The sequence below is a fragment of the Salvelinus sp. IW2-2015 genome, linkage group LG4p (assembly GCF_002910315.2).
Source record: "Salvelinus sp. IW2-2015 linkage group LG4p, ASM291031v2, whole genome shotgun sequence".
Taxonomy (NCBI): Eukaryota; Metazoa; Chordata; class Actinopteri; order Salmoniformes; family Salmonidae; genus Salvelinus; species Salvelinus sp. IW2-2015.
Window position 1 is genome coordinate 11,056,801 of NC_036841.1, and position 17,963 is coordinate 11,074,763.

At 44.6% G+C, this 17,963-nt stretch overlaps 1 protein-coding gene across 1 annotated transcript in view; it reads right to left on the reverse strand.

Annotated features, from left to right (window-relative positions):
- The window catches only part of rap1gap2a (RAP1 GTPase activating protein 2a), a 54,255-nt gene extending 41,187 nt beyond the window's left edge, over positions 1-13,068 (reverse strand). Inside the window, exon 1 of the mRNA XM_070436673.1 lies at positions 12,753-13,068. Coding sequence (XP_070292774.1) covers positions 12,753-12,892 — 140 coding nt within the window. The 5' untranslated portion in view covers positions 12,893-13,068. The remainder of the gene's footprint in view (positions 1-12,752) is intronic.
- Between the last annotated feature and the right edge of the window lie 4,895 nt (positions 13,069-17,963).

A 17,963-nucleotide genomic window follows, 5' to 3' on the forward strand; every position in this document is an offset into this window, starting at 1 on the left:
GGAGATAATGATATGACCTAAGGATGATGTCTCCTATCTTGTATTTCACAATAAAACCCTTCATTGTCTATCCTAACTTTGCTATTTTCACAATCACACCCAACTCTTCTTAAGTTTTTTTTATTGGAGCCTGATTCATATAATTACATCTACACGCATCATGTTTACCAAATGTCACGCCAAATGCCTCCATGTTTCACATATTGATTACACCCTGGAGAGATGACAGGCACTGGCCACAGTGTACTGTCACTCTGCCTCAGCTAGTATAACACATAAACAGGGAGGGGGGGGGGGGGGAGAGTGAGAGAGGGGGAAGGGAGAGAGAGGGGGTGGAGCATGCGAGTAGAGGGACGACGCAAGAGACAATCATGCCAGGGGTAAAGAGACACTGGCCCAGGAAGGAGCGAAGGGAGGGGAGGGAGGGAGGGAGGGGGAGGGAGGGAGGTGGGGAGGGGGAGGAGGGGAGGGGAGGTGGAAGGGGGGAGGGCAAAGTCCCTGCTGCCAATTACCCCCTATCAATTGTGACGTTCCGATTTCCAGCCCATACAGAAATCTGTTGTACGGAAACAACTCATAATGAAGTGAATGAGAATTCTTCCAGACCTACCATTGCAGAAGCCCAATCGTTCCTCTAATGAACTTAATATTTAATGGCCTATTAGACAGCGAAAAACAAAGACAAGGAAATACATGAATCTGCCAGCAGGACATCAGGGCTGAGAGGAATCAGGTGCAACCCGTCCATTACCCGTCCATTACCCGTCCATTAACCCTCTCCTCGCCTCCCGGACATTTCATATTTTTGTTTAAACCCTAAACTGGCACACCTAATTCAATTAGTCAAAGGCTTGATGATTAGTTCACTAACGTCTGCGGAGGACAGAGGAGAGTCTAGCGTACTGCCCAACCTTTTAACTGTCCGTATGCTGGACATAAGCAGCATCAGCCTATAGACTGAGCCATCAAGTTAACGATCATCATCATCATCATTATCATTCACCATGGCAGACATAGCTGGCATACATAGCTGCATCAATCAGGACCATGGCAGAGTACTCTACAGTATGTATAAATTATGCACTGACATAGCCCTGTATCAATAGGAGATCTGCCCGTTGTAAAAATAGCAGTGAGGATGGATGTGCTTGTTCCTCCCATCTATCCTAGRAGATCAGATAGGCCGTCCAGCGCCACGGACAGTCAGACACAGACCAATGGTGTAATGTAATGAACGTCAGTGTGTGAGGTGTTGAAAGGGCTGCATTCTGCAGGCTGGGATGATGGCTCATGGCTCCCAGTATGTGGCTAACACAAGTGAAGTGGCCCTTTGAAGGAACCCTTACCTCAGCGCTGGCCACAGGGGAGTCAGTAGCTAATCGTATACCTCTAAAATGTTAGCACACTATGGTGGCAGTAGCCAATCAGGACCCTTTAATTTTTCAGGTATATGGGAGCAGTGGTTAAACAAGGATTCGTAGCCTCCACAAAAGGTTAAGGGGAGCCAATAAGCTCAGTGGCCCATTGAAGGCCCCTTACCTATTTACTGGGCACTGTGGGGCCAGTAGCCTGCAAGGACCTCTCATCTCCACATAGGCTACAGGGGGGCCAGTTGCTCATAAGCCATAAGGAATCCCATAGGCACCCAGGTAACTGAAGAGGTCAAGAGGGCTACTTCCTGTTTCCTGCTGTGCCTCACTCCCAACTGGGCACAGTCAGTTCAACATCTAGTTTTGATTTACATTTGGTTGAGTTGCCTAACTAACGWGAATTCAACGTGAAATCAACCAAAAATGTCACCGTAATTGGATTTAGGTTAAAAGTTTGGTGAAAAAAATACTAAATTCTCTTACGTTGATGACTTTTTGCAAATCCAATCAGTTTTCCATGTTGATTCAACATCATCACATCTAATTTGGGGGTTGAAATGAAATGGAAACAACGTTGATTGAACCAGTTTTTGCCCAGTGGGTCCGATGGATATAAAAACTTTTTATAGATAAAGGGGTGAAAGGGGACTGGAGCCCAGCCAGTCAACCACACGGCTGAGGAACACANACCAATACGCAGCGTGGTGAGTATTCATATTTATTAGAAAACTTTCAATAAAGAACAAAAACCATAAACTGAACAAAATAAATGAAGACGCAACAGTTCCGAAATTGTGAACACTAAACATAGGAACACACGAACAGGAACAATCACCCACAACCCACAATACAAAACAGGCTACCTAAATATGGCTCCCAATCAGAGACAACGACAAACACCTGCCTCTGATTGAGAACCATATCAGGCCAAACACATAGAAATAGACAAACTAGACAAACAACATAGAATGCCCACTCAGATCACACCCTGACCAAACAAAACATAGAAACATACACAGCAAACTATGGTCAGGGCGTGACAAGATGTGCTTGTTCCTCCCATGCTAGCAGATCAGACAGGCCGCCCAGCGCCACGGACAGTCAGACACAGACCAATGGCGTAATGCAATGAACGTCAGAGTGTGAGGTGTTGAAAGGGCTGCATTCTATGGCTCATGGCTCCCAGTGTGTGGCTAATATAACAAGTGAAGTGGCCCATTGAAGGACCCCTTACCTCAGCACTGGCCACAGGGGAGTCAGTAGCTAATCATAGACCTCTAAAATGTTAGTACACTATGGTGGCAGTAGCCAATCAGGATCCTTTATTTCATCAGGTATAGGGGAGCAATGGCCTAACAAGGATTAGTGGCCTCCACAAAGGGTTAAGGGGAGCCACTAAGCCCAGTGGCACATTGAAGGCCCCTTACCTATTCACTGGGGGGCCAGTAGCCTACAAGGAGCCATATACTGTTTGCACATAGGGGACAAGTAGCCTGAGGGGACCAGTAGCCAGGCAAGCTACTGGGGGGCCAATTGCTCATAAGCCATATTGAATCCCATAGACACCCAGGTAACAGGCTACTTCCTGTTTCCTGCTGGTACTCACTCCCCACTGGGCACAGATGTCAGATCAACGTCTAGTTTTGATTTACATTTGGTTGACAACTAACGTGAATTCAACCCGAAATAAACCAAAAACGTCACCCTGTCATTGGACTTAGGTTAAAAGTTGGGTGAAAAAAAGACTAAATTCCCTGATGTGGATGACTTTTTTGCAAATCCAATTCGTTTTCCACGTTGATTCAACATCATCACATTGAATTTCTTGCTTGAAATGACGTAGAAACAACATTGATTCAACCAGTTTTTGCCCAGTGGGTTCGATGGGTATACAGGCTATTTATAGATACGGGGGTCAAAGGAGAGTGGAGCCCAGCCAGTCAACGGAATGGCTGAGGAACACACGTACACACACACACACCTTCCTGGCAGAGTTCTAGAGAGTGGGGGGTATACGGCGAGGGATTGATTTGTTCTCCCAAATGAAACCTGAATGAAGTTGGGAAAAGAATTACTGCCGCGGCAACAAAATCGAAAAAGGGAAAAATCAATCGTAGAACACTGTGTAAACACTTTGATTGACCAAACCTTGCTGAGATAATGACCTCTTAGAAAGACACCTTCTCTCAGTACGGAATCCCAAACTCAATAAGAAGAGCAGTACTGTGGACTCCAGGGGCTTGTATTCATAAAACGTCTCAGACAAGGATCGCTGATCTAGGATCAGGTCCCTCTGCGTCCATGTAATAGTATTCACTAAGATTAAAAAAGGCAAAACTGATCCGAGATCAGCAATCCTACTCTGAGATGCTTAATGAATGTGGGGCCAGATCTCAAAGGAAAGAAGCAGACAGCTGCCATCGCCGATGGCATTCTGTAATGGGTAGTCTAACAGTCAGCATTTCTATATAGCATACACACACACACACAAATGAAATGAAAACTGCCTGACGATAACATAATATCCCCTTGCCTCGTCTCCAGATCACAACGTAAGCGGAGATACACTGTGTATATGAAGCCTTCGATCCGGTTGTATTACCAGACTGATTACATTCAGCACAGGAAACTGCTGGGAGGAGAATAGACATCGGACATTGAACCACACAATCACGGGATAACTGCATTAATGCCAGAGCCGATACAGATGATTCATATCAAAATCCTCTTTCACTGACTCCGGACCTGTACACTCACTCCTCCAGTCTAGTGAATACAACCATTGGTGTTAGAACAGGGTGGCCGAATCCTTTTCCTGGAGAGCTACCCTCCTGTAGGTTACCGCTCCAACCCCAGGTGTTACTAACCTGATTCATCTTATCAACCAGCTAACTATTAGAATCAGGTGTGCTAGATTAGGGTTGGAGCAAAAACCTACAGGACGGTAGTGCTCCAGAACCAGGGTTGGGCAGTCCTGTCTAAGAGGAAACCATGTGCTGTGTATCGAAAATGAGACCGTTTTTAAAGGCACAGTGCAGTAAAAAAAWATATTTTTCCTGTGTTTTATATATATATTTCCACACTATGAGGTTGGAATTAGGACTGTTAAGGTGACTGTATTACCGCCACACCGGCGGTCACGAGTCATAACGGCAGTCAAATTCCACGCGACCGTTTAGTCACGTAATTAGGCTTCTCCCAGCTCTGATGCTGCTGATGGTCATTAGTAGCCTACCAAACTTGCTAACTGCCTGGTACTCAGCACTCTAATGCCCCTTTAATCACTCTGAAATCAATGCAAATGTAATCGAAAAACGAATCAAACACTTCAGGAGAGCCCATGAGCTCATGTTGCGCAACATTTCTATAGGCTATGCAATGGCGTGAGAAAACAGAGTGATGGCCTCTATTAAAAAGAGGAGTATCCCATCAGCTTTCTATAGGCTAGGCCTACTATATTTATTTCTCAACTTTCATAATATTAAGCACATTGCTTCTCTTTACAACAGGGGTATAGCCTAGCTGTCTGGCATGAAAAGTAACCACGGTAAAGCGTCCTCCATTCACTATTTAGATGAGATGTATTTTTTCCCCCTGCCCCTGTTTCGATACAGGTGCATGATAATGGTCCATCCTAAATCGAAAACAAATTTCACACATATATTATTTAGTATATGTAAAGGCAAGATTAAATCAAGAATAGTCTGATGGGGAAACAATATTAGCCTATCACTGAATGATGAATGATGCCCATCATGTGTGCAGTAAGGCAAGAAATAGTGCATGCCTTTTTTGCGACTTTTTCAAATCATAGTCGCACACCTCATGTAGCCTAGCCCATAGGCCTATATGTTTTAATAAGGTCTATATCACAACTGAAGTGGCCAAATAACTTCTTAAAATTAAGCACATTAATCTGCTTTACAACCGGTGTAGAGCCTAACTGGCATACATTAGCAGCGCATAATGGGGAAGGTAATTTTCACCATAAAAATGCACTTTATAAAAAAATCATTGCATGCATAATCACATTCCTGGTCATTTTTCAGAATGGTGTTTTCCCGCTAGATCATTTGCGCTTTTAGCCTACTGCCGTGTGCGCAATGCTGCGCTTATAATGTGAAGAAATTGCATAATAGTTTATCAGTTTATGATCTGTTGTGTCAGCCTTATTGCTTATAAAAGTTTTTTTAAAGGTAGTGGTTTGGGATCTATCGCATCCCACAACTGTCCCAGACTATGTTTGGAATATTTATTTCTCGCACAGAATAGAATAGTTCAACTTTTGCTGTTCGTTAGGCCTACTCATCTCGTCGGCTGACGACAAGTAAATGTGGACAGTTCTTCCAATATCTTCAATATGCGCCTCGGAAATGGATTGCGTGCGTCCCTGATGTGTCTGTCTTTCATTTGTAGCCTGTGAGAAAGACCCGGTCACGTAACGGAGAGCCATGCGAGTGCTGGGAGCAGGGAATTATAATTATTATATTCAGCCCAAGGGCACAACAACCACTGGCCGCCAAAGGCATGGATTTTTTAGGGGGCATTACCGCCACACAAAGGGGATGCCGCCCTGAAATTCGAGGCATAGTCACGTGCTTGATGAAGTGTGTACAACCTGCGTTAAAAAAAACTAAGCAGAGCTCATGCCTTTCATGCGACTTTTTCAAATCATCATTAGAGTCGCATCATGCAGCCTTACAATGTATTAAACATCTAAACATATACCCTAATGTTTGTATCACAACTAAAGTTACAAAAATAACTCTAAATCAAGTATATAGGAGTAGCAGTTTCTTTGTTACCACTCCACAGAGAATAGCTGCWTGTGCACACTCCCTCAAATCATTTGGAGAAAATATCCTTTCTATTTTATTCAGCTTTGTTCAATTGTATTCTTCATACTATAAAATAACGCCAAGGAATTCTAAGCAAGTCTGCTAAATGAACTAGTGTTGTCCACAGCCATATGGCATAGCCAGATCAGGACCTAACAMAAGGACAACTCAGAGTATGCTATTCTGTTCTTCTGAAATAGACTACATTTTCTTTATACCATGCTTCTTTAGACCTGTCTAAAATAAATAATGGATGTATTGTGAAGGTGTAGGKTATATTATATGGACTTATTTTACTTTTTCAAATGTTGATGTTCCAAAGGTCTGCATCAGTGGCTTGTAGTCTATGCGTGGAAGCCAGGAGATGCTAAATGTGTTTATGTTAAATAACGGTCAATTACCGTGAGATCGGCAGTTATTTGCTTGACAATCACCAGCTGAGGAATTTCATGATTGCCACAGCCCTAGTTGGAATAATACTGTGAAATTGTGAAAATTATGGTAATGACTTTTTAATGTAAGAGCTGTTTGAAAAGACCACCTGAAATGTCTGCCTGTTTAGGTGGAATGGTGTTTTGACCTGCCTCCTGCCTATGACATCACCAGGCGATAAATTAGTTAATAGACCAATAAAAAAAGAGAGTTCCAAACCTCTCTACCAATAACAGCTAGTTTTCAGTTTTCCCCTCCCCACTCAGACCACTCCCAGACAGTCCTAGCAAAATTCTGGTTTGAGGAATGTCTCTTTGATAAAAAAAAAGTACAAATGTTTTTAATTGAAAACATTCACAGTAAGGTACTTTATTGTTACCCAGAAATTATTTGATATTGAGATAAAAACGACTGCTTTGGAACTTTAAGAGTGAAATCTCATTCCGCCTTATGSATCGCCCCAGTTCCACGTTTTCCTGTTGTCATACTGTCTGATGGGGGTGATGATTTCCACTTGTCCTTGTACACCTGCTCTCAGGTTAGCAGCAGCATGAGCCCCTAATAGAGACAGAGGCTGAGATCCTGTCTGAATCAATGACCAGCAGAGGAAAGTGATAATTGGCTTTGAGTATTGACGTGTTGTGTGCATTAGAGTTAGGGACGTGTGACAGGGAAATTAGGACAGAACACACAAGAAAACACACTCTCTTGCTGTCACACACAAATACACACTTTGGCATGAGCACAAACAAACACACACACACACACACACACACACACACACACACACACACCACACAACAGCACAACACACACACACACACACACACACACACACACACACACACACACACACACACACACACACACACACACGCACACCCACACACACAAACATACGCACGCAAGCAAGTACGCACACACACAACACACAACACATAAACAACATAATCCTCAGAACTCTCTACTGCACAGAGAACACCATAATCACAGCACAGACTCAAACAGCTGAATCAGTACCATCCTCACGCCTATTCTATGTGACAAGGTGAGAGCCCCTTGAGAGCAACACTACGACCAGTCCTGAACTGAGAGGCACAGCCTTCTGAATGAAGGGAACAGAGCACAGTTGGCCTGTTAACAGTTGGCCTGTTATTGCCAGACCCTTCAAGGTCAGGAAGTTAGAGGGGACCCAGAGGTGTCAGGGTGCCAGGCCCTTCCAGAACTCACAGAGGAGCTATGGGTTTCATTGCTGACATCATAAAGCTTTACATTAATACTGTACTGCAACAACTTTATTGATATGGAGATCTACTGTCATAAAAACATTCCTTAACTGACATGAAAATGTTGTACAGAAAAACTGTGGTTTTCCCTGTCAACTTCATAAAGGCTTCCAGTTTAACAGCTGTATTTATGTAGAGGTCTATTAAAGTGCCATAAAAGTACTCTGTAACTGATAATTATTGCCATCAAAGTAGATTTTCATGTCGACTAACATTTCAGAACATCAAGCACTTTACTATAAAAGCCTTCCACTGACGTTCTGGATTACGCTGTGCCAAGAAAACAAGGGCAGAAATGACTTGGCAAGCCTTCACATATTTTTTTTTATTCTCCAGAGCAGCTAACATAAAGAGGGAAACCTGTTGAGGTTTAATTGGATTCTCCCTTCTTTCTGTGCTACCCGTCCTCTGCCTCACTCCTCCTCCTCGTTCCCCCACTCCTCCCCTTATTTTCCTCGGTCCCTTGCTCTCAACCACCCACTGTGAGGGTAAACAGGCCAGGTGTTTCTGTAAGTCAACACCAGTAAAGGTCTCCCCCTCTCTGGGCTCTGGTCCAACCCCATACTGTTATAATAGGAGACCTCAGAGGAAACTCTGTGTGTGTGCGTGTGCGTGTGCGTGTGCGTGTGCGTGTGCGTGTGCGTGTGTATATATGAGGTGTTCCTGGTGTCAGCTCCCAGTTCCTAGTTATTATTACGACATGAAGTTAAATAAAGGAAGTGCTCTAATCTGAGTAGGATCTAACCAGAAAAACTGTTTCAGATTGAACCACTGAAATATTCTAATGTGCTTTCAGACGATATACCTAACCCCGCCTCTGTCAATGGACCTGTACTCAACTATGGGATATTTCAAATAACCCATCATGCTTTCAACATCTCCTAAAAATCACAATCTGTCAGACAACCCCCACAGTACATGTGAGAGTTTGAAGAGAGACAGCCGGACAGAGACACAGGTGAAGAAAGAGAAAGATAGAGAGAGAGGGGAGATGAGTGCCCGGGCTAAAAATATCTTCCCCAATCCCTTCACATAGCTGTGCTCTTTAAATAGGGCTCCATGCAATCTGTCGGTGTGCCCATCTCTGGGCACTTCTTAGGGAGACAATACCATCTCATCCATTACACGAGCCACAGCTCACTGGCTCCTTCCCTGGCACTGCCACATGCACACCCTGGCACACACGCACACACATGCACGCGCACGCACGCACACGCACACGCACACACACACACACAAACACAGGAAAGGAGAACAGAAATACAGACATGAACATCAACAACATCAGCAAACTCACACAGTCTCCATGCAGTGTGAGATGTAGAGGAGAACGCCATAAGTGTGGAAATTTCAGACACACACACATAAAGACCTGAGTGTGTATGTTCTGTGGTATGAAGGTATTAATTGACAAACTGACCACACACAGAGGTTCACTGCAATGACTAAAGCCAACGTTGCCCTTTTCCCTGTACTGTCCCCTCTACCTACTCTGTGCCAGGCTTCCCAGTAGATATTTGCTGATTGTGTGTTTGTTTGTGTGTGTGTATAGGTGTATGCATGCATGCGTGAGTGCATGTGTAGTGCTGGCATGGCGTGCTTGAGTAGAAAGTGTGGTGGTGTGCATTAGTAGCAATGAGTGTGTGTGTGTGTGTGTGTGTGTGTGTGTGTGTGTGTGTGTGTGTGTGTGTGTGTGTGTGTGTGTGTGTGTGTGTGTTGTGTGTGTGTGTGGTTGTGTGGTGTGTGTGTGTGTGTGGTGTTGTGTGTGTGTGCGTGTGTGTGTGTGTGGTGTGCTTGCCATTGAGAGAATGTGTGTGTTTTGTTCATGCCTGGAGGGCTAGCAGTGCAGTCTCCTTGTGATCCCCAACAGCTGCTATCACAACTGTTTTCATAGACTGGCCGAGTGGGGGAAGGGGAGAAAGAAGAGAGAATGGGAGAGGGAGAGGAAGAATGAGCAAAGGGAGGAGGGAAAGAGTGAGTCAGAATATGAAAAAGAGTTTGTAGAGAGGGAACTGATAAAAAAAAATTGAAATATTGTAAGATGCTCAGCAAAGGTCATGCCGTGTATCACAGAAAAAATATATATATATATTCCACATTATGCTCTTGGATTTCAACATAACAGCCTGTAGCAAAAAAAAAATCCTGGTGTAATTAAATGTACTTGACTTCCGGAATTGTTTACATTTAATTTGAACGAATTAACAAATGCTGCACGGTAAGCCTGCAATTCCCTGGTGGGGGGGGGGAGTAGCAAGCCTGTTCACACTCTCATCCATGGCTGTGCCCCAAATAGCCCTCTGGCCATTGGTCAAAAGTCGTGCACTATAAGTGATAATGTGTCATCTGGGACACAGTCCATGTGGGACTAGTAATGACTAGAGTGTCTCATCATCAGGCAGCAGGGATTCTAATATGGTGTAAGTCAGGATTGAATGTGCTTAACTCAGTTAGACAGGTATTAACCCCCCTTACAGGGACGAGAGGAGGCTACCAAGCAACCAGGAGGAACGAGGAGGGTTAGGAGACAGGAACCAGAACCTCAACCTTCTCACAACAACAACGCACTGGACTGACTGGTTCCTGTTCTAAGCACTAAGCTAGTAAACAACACACACACACCACACACAACACACACACACACACACACACACACACACACTACCAACACACACACACCACACACAACACCAACCACACGACACACACACCACCACACAACACACACCACCTCCGACACTCATTGAGTTGGAAAACGTGTTCCACAGGATGCCTGGCCCATGTTACTCCAATGCCTCTCAACAAGTTGGGTGTGAAAGTTTGTTTGGATGTCCTTATGGGTGGTGGAACCTATTCTTGATATCACACAGGACAACTGTTTGAGCGTTAAAAACCCGCAGCGGGTAGCAGTCTTGACACACTCAACAACTGCACCTCACTCCTACCCACTCGTTCAAAGGCACGCAAATATTTTGGCTTTCACAACCTCGACTTAAAAAAATCCCAAGACTTAAAAATCACTTTTTAATCGCTCTCCTCCCCTTCATCATACACTGATTGAAGTGAGATTAAACAAGGTGACATCATAAGCGGATCATAGCTTTCACCTGGTCAGGTCTATGTCATGGAAAGAGCAGGTGTTCCGTAATGTTTCGTACACTGGTGCACACACACAACAACACACACCACACACACACACACACCACACACACACACACACACAACACACACCACACAACACAGCACACCACACACACACCACACACACACAACACACGACACCAACAGACACACACACACACACACACACCCACCACAAACCTGGGAGCACCACGACTGTTTCAAAGATGAACGGGGAACAGCATACATTGTAAATCCATCATTAAGGGATTTTAAACTATTTTAAAGAGTCTTCGGCCCAGCTGTGCTAGTCCAATGAGGAGGACAGCCCCCGTGGACACAATCTAAGGCCCACCACCACTGCTACTTCTCATAGACTATGTGTGTATGTCTGACCAGATGCAGAAAGTCCTCATCAAACTAACTAACACACACAACCAATAAATCACAATCCCAAACATCTAGGTCTAGTGTGTGTTAATGTAAGTGTTTACATTATTAGTGATGTCTGCCGTGCCGTAACTGCACAGTACGTGTTTGTGAGACTGTGTGTTTGTGTTGGTGATGTCTTTTTGTACAGCAGCACAGCATGCGTGTGTGAGACTCGTTGTGTGTGTGCATACAAGTTGTTCCTTAACATTGGTTTTAACATAAAGAACCTCAGGGCACCGTGTCCCCTGTTGCCTTCTCTCACTGTGTCCGCACTATCAGATTGCCTTGGTGTTGAAAATAAACCTCCTCTCACAGCCATGCTATTTCTGCTTTCCAAAGGAAAGCCGTGAGTGACGGGCAAAAACAACAGAACTTACCTGTACCTGTACTAGTCAGTCTCTCTCTCTCTGAATTACTATTTACTGTTGTCACCTGACATTTGTATCGTTGGCAGTCCCATTGTTAACAACAAACAATAAGTTACTTGTAATATATAGACACACACACACACGCACGCACGCACGCACGCACGCACGCACACGCACACACACACACACACACACGCACACGCACACACACGCACACACACGCACACGCACACACATGCACACATTCCCATTAAACTGACATCACTGAGACCTCTCCCTTTGAGTCACTAACACTCATCTGCTTTGGTCTGTTAGTCTGTTGACACTGACGACAGCCTATCCCTTCCTTTCAAACTCTCCTGACCAGTTTGAGTCTTCAGCAACCGTTCCATTGTGTTCTGGAGACAGTACAGAGAGAGGGGGTAAATGGAAGCCATACCTACATAGAGACATGTACTGTAGCATTAAACAACACAGTATTTTGGATCCTGAGTGGAGTGGCTCCAGCTATAGCTGAGTGTACAATAGGTTGAAGAGGGACTCATAGCGCTCTCTCTCTCTCTCCTCTCTCTGCCTCTCTTTTCTCTTTTGCAAGCTCTCAAATGACTCCTCACCTTTAACTTCGCTCTCTCTCTCCTTTCATTTTACTGACTAAGATATGCACATACAGACACCAGTGGTGTCAAGAACAACACACACACACACACACACACACACTCACCATCCACACAAAAGACAAGGACACAGACAAGCATCGACCTGTGTATACAAACAGCACTTATAGTCAGGCAATAAAAGTTGCTCTGAAAGCTTGACTTAACACCGCAGTGCAGAGTGTGAGCCTCAGACAGGCAGGCAGCCAACCAGACCAGCCAGGAGACCAAACAGCAGATAAAGTTCACCCACCGCMCTCTCTCCTTCTCCCTCTCTCTCTCCTTCGCTCGTCGTGACTTTTGCAGGAGTCCGATTAGAATCACCGCAGCCCGGATCCCAGCCTTTTTAGAGTGGACCCTCGGAGGAGCGGGCTCAGGAGTGGAGCCTGACATGGTGTCTGGTTGTGGTTCTGGATCCAGACTGTGTTGTGCTGTAGTCCCTGATGGGTTGGTGGTCCTAACGGACCACACTGTACAGCAGCACTGCCACACACAACGTCACCGGCACAGGCAGACTGACTGTATTTCTGCATCTCTGTCTACCTCTTTCTTTCTCATGCGCTCTCCCTCACTCGCTCCCTCCTTCCCGGCTCTCTATCCCTGCCCACCTCTGCCTGATAGGCAGGGCTTGGTGTAGGCTCTGCCCCGTTCTCCTCCTCCTCCCTCACTCTCTGTGTGCTTTTACAGTTTTGACTGCATTCGCTTGCACATTACTGCTATGTGCTATTTGAGATTACTGCTATTTGAGATTACTGCTATTTGAGGTTACTGCTGTGCTATTTGAGATTACTGCTATTTGAGATTACTGCTATTTGAGGTTACTGCTATTTGAGATTCCTGCTATGTGCTATTTGAGATTACTGCTATTTGAGATTATTGCTAAATGCTATTTGAGATTACTGCTATGTGCTATTTGAGATTACTGCTATGTGCTATTTGAGATTACTGCTATATGAGATTACAGCTATGTGCTATTTGAGATTACTGCTATTTGAGATTACTGCTATTTGAGATTACTGCTATGTGCTATTTGAGGTTACTGCTGTGCTATTTGAGATTACTGCTGTGCTATTTGAGATTACTGCTATGTGCCCTTTGAGATTACTGCTATTTGAGATTACTGCTATATGTGCTATTTGCCATATTGTATATAACGTATGGCTAATGGCTTGTCATTTTGTCGTCCTTGTTTCCTATCTAATCTCCTCTGTGACCTTGTTCGATTTCACCTCTGTGTTTTTTCACACTCTCTCTCTCTCTTTAAACAGCATATCAGAAGCCTTCTGCGGTTGCCAAGAACATTGGAATTGAAGCGTAACTGCACAGAACAAATAGAAAATAGGCTTAGAGAAATGACAAACCAAACGCTAGTAACTCTCTCTCCATCTCTCCCTCGATCTCTGTCTATCTCCATTTCTCTCTCTCCATTTCTCTCTCCTCATCTACCTCAATTTCCCTCTCCCTCCACCTCTTTCACTCTCTCATCTCTCTCTCTTTCTTCCATGCATCCCTCTTTCCCTCCATTAATTTCTCTCCCTCCCTCCATCTCTCTTCCTCTCTCCATCTCTCTTCCTCACCCTCCCTCCATCTCTCTTCCTCTTTATTCCCTCCATCTCTCTTCCTCTCTCCCTCCCTCTCTTTCTTCCATGCATCCATTTTTCCCTCCCTCCATCTCTCTTCCTCTCTCCCTCCATCCATCTCTCTTCCTTTCTCCCTCCCTCCATCTCTCTTCCCTCCATCTCTGTCTGAGACCAGCTGATGCTCTAGCTCCGCCCCAAAGCTTGGCAAACACGAGTCACCATCATTCTTACCCAGAACCCACTGCAGCCAGCGAGACATTATTTTCTGTTCTCCCTCCCTGCCTCCATCTCTGTCTGTCCTTCCCTCTCCTCCTTTGGCCAGCTGTTTGCCTTTCATCTGCTCTCTGTTTGACAGCTCAATGACTTGCATGAATGGTGGTGTTTCTCACTAACTCTCCTCCCCTCTCTCCCTCCCCTCCTATTGTCTGCCGTCTCTCCTGTACAGTACAGTACAGTGTCCACTCTCGCCCTGCACTCTCATAGGCCCTCCTGGATGGACAAAGGCTTTCCGTGTCTGTCTGACTGTCTGTGAAGCTGCAAGTGTCTTCACAGGCTCAACAGTGGAGTGTCCATAGACACATGTACAGTTGAAGTCAGAAGTTTACATACACTTAGGTTGGAGTCATTAAAACTCGTTTTTCAACCACCCCACAAATGTCTTGTTAACAAACTATAGTTTTGGCAAGTCGGTTAGGACATCTACTTTGTGCATGACACAAGTCATTTATACAACAATTGTTTACAGACATATTATTTCACTTATAATTCACTGTATCACAATTCRAGTGGGTCAGAAGTTTACATACACTAAGTTGACTGTGCCTTTAAACAGCTTGGAAAATTCCAGAAAATTATYTCATAGCTTTAGAAGCTTCTTATAGGCTAATTGACATCATTTGAGTCAATTGGAGGTGTACCTGTGGATGTATTTCAAGGCCTACCTTCAAACTCAGTGCCTCTTTGCTTGACATCATGGGAAAATCAAAAGAAATCAGCCAAGATCTCAGAAAAAGAATTGTAGACCTCCACAAGTCTGGTTCATCCTTGGGAGCAATTTCCAAATGCCTGAAGGTATCACGTTCATCTGTACAAACAATAGTATGCAAGTACAAACACCATGGGACAACGCAGCCGTCATACCGCTCAGGAAGGAGACGCGTTCTGTCTCCTAGAGATGAACGTACTTTGGTGCGAAAAGTGCAAATCAAATCCAGAACAACAGCAAAGGACCTTGTGAAGCTGCTGGAGGAAACAGGTACAAAAGTATCTATATCCACAGTAAAACAAGTCCTATATCGACATAACCTGAAAGGCCACTCAGCAAAGAAGAAGCCACTGCTCCAAAACCGCCATAAAAAAGCCAGACTACGGTTTGCAACTGCACATGGGGACAAAGATTGTACTTTTTGGAGAAATGTCCTCTGGTCTGATGAAACAAAAATAGAACTGTTTGGCCATAATGACCACCATTATGTTTGGAGGAAAAAGGGGGATGCTTGCAAGCCGAAGAACACCATCCCAACCGTGAACCACAGGGGTCATGCATCATGTTGTGGGGGTGCTTTGCTGCAGGAGGGACTGGTGCACTTCACAAAATAGATGGCATCATGAGAAAGGAAAATGATGTGGATATATTGAAGCAACATCTCAAGACATCAGTCAGAAAGTTAAAGCTTGGTCACAAATGGGTCTTCCAAATGGACAACGACCCCAAGCATACTTCCAAAGTAGTAGCAAAATGGCTTAAGAACAAAAAAGTTAAGGTATTGGAGTGGCCATCACAAAGCCCTGACCTGACAAAATTCACCCAACTTATTGTGGGAAGCTTGTGGAAGGCTACCCAAAACGTTTGACCCAAGTTAAACCATTTCAAGGCAATGCTACCAAATCCTAAATTGGGTGTATGTAAACTTCTGACCCACTGGGAATGTGATGAATGAAATAATAGCTGAAATAAATCACTCTCTCTACTATTATTCTGATATTTCACATTCTTAAAATAAAGTGGTGATCCTAACTGACCTAAGACAGGGAATRTTTACAAGGATTAAATGTCAGGAATTGTGAAAAACTGAGTTTACATGTATTTGGCTAAGGTGTATGTAAACTTCCGACTTCAACTATATGTGGACAACACAGCATGAGAGCCAACAGACGTGATACAGTAAATGGATAATAGTGTGTGGGAGCTTATGGTATGATAATGCCTGTCTATGAGCTTGGTATGCCGTTGGTATGTATTCTGTTAGTGAGAATGGATGTTTGTTACTATAGGTGGAATAGCTCTTATAACAAGTGATGATATCCTGTATTGTTGATGAATATAACAACTTTTGGATCCCTACAATTATATATATATTTTAAATACAAGTGATCCTCTGGAGCTCAGTTGTTAGAGCACGGAGTTTGTAATGCCATGGTYGTGGGTTCGATTCCCAGGACCACCTCCACGCAAAATGGCTTATTCATATTATTAATTAATCATTGATTTATAATAGCTCTGATATTTGCCCTGCCTCTACAATCTCCCTTGGTAATCAGGGCCTCATCAGGTATTCACCCTGATTAAGCCTCAATACAGCAGTGAGGGGCTTTCAACCCTTAAAGTCTGAACCCAATAGAAAAACGTAAACTCTCTTTCCACAGAAAGTCATTTCAGACAGCAAATCAGTCAAGTCAGCCCCAACAAAGGTAACAACAATAAAGGTAGAGGTACTAGATCCATCTGCATAGCATCTCCAGTGTTCTGTCTATGTCATGGTAACGCTGCGCCAAGCCCTAATTTGCCTACCGACACCTGTCCCCTTGGCAACCCCAGTGAGACTTAGGAGACCGGAGGAGATGAGGGAAATCATTTTGTTGTTTTGTTGTTGCTGCTCAATTAAGTTAATGACCGCTTTTTAGTGATTATGAGAAGATTGTTGAGATGTGTGGTTGAGTTGCACATAGTCATAATAGTATATGAGTCATGTCAAGGTAAAGTAACTGTTTTAGATTGTACCCAATAATATACAATTAACTACCCATGTTTATTGACTTTCATATGCTTTATTACATGTTAGAGACTCATCTGTCTGTAGAGCTTATCAGGGATCATGTTAGAGACTCATCTGTCTGTTCAGCTTATCAGCTGTATCCCAGCTGAGGATTCTCCAAGCCTCCCCTGTGCGTGCGTGCGCAAGGTGTGTGTGTGTGTGTGCGTATGTGTGAGTGTGTGTGTGTGTGCGGGCATGTTCGTGCATGTGTGTCCGCGTGCAGATGTGTGTGTGTCAGTGTGACAGAGAGAGAGACAAACAAGCTCCCACTCCTCCCACCAGGTTCCACAGGGGCTTCTGTAAACACATGAACACACACACTTCACACACCTCAGCCCTCCCATTCCCTCCTCACATGATGCCTCCTCCTCTCCCAGTCCCACCCTGAGTCCTCTCCTCCTCTCCCCCACCAATGCTGCTCTCCTGTGGGGTAGATCATTTCATGCGCCTCCTCCATCGCGGTGGATCACTCGGGGCTTGTTGTGCTTGTACGTCAGCAGGTGGGAAGTGGGACGCTTGTATCCCAGACTGACACACAACCAGAAGCGACTGTGACAGCCACCGCTCCTGTCTGATACACACATAGAGACTGACAAACACACATGCACACACATACTAAGCACTCATCCCAAGGGTGCACTCACGCACACCCACACAGCTCCCCCAGTGTGTAACAAATGAAAATATACCACTCTGCCACCCTGGCACGCTTTGCTGTCGTCACACACAAACAGCAGGGCGAGACTGCAATGCCAACCAGCCACTCCAGCCATCCTACCACCTCACTACGCCACGTCACAGTGTCATYCAAACGGCAATTTAAATCAAATTGCATTCGTCAGATGCTTT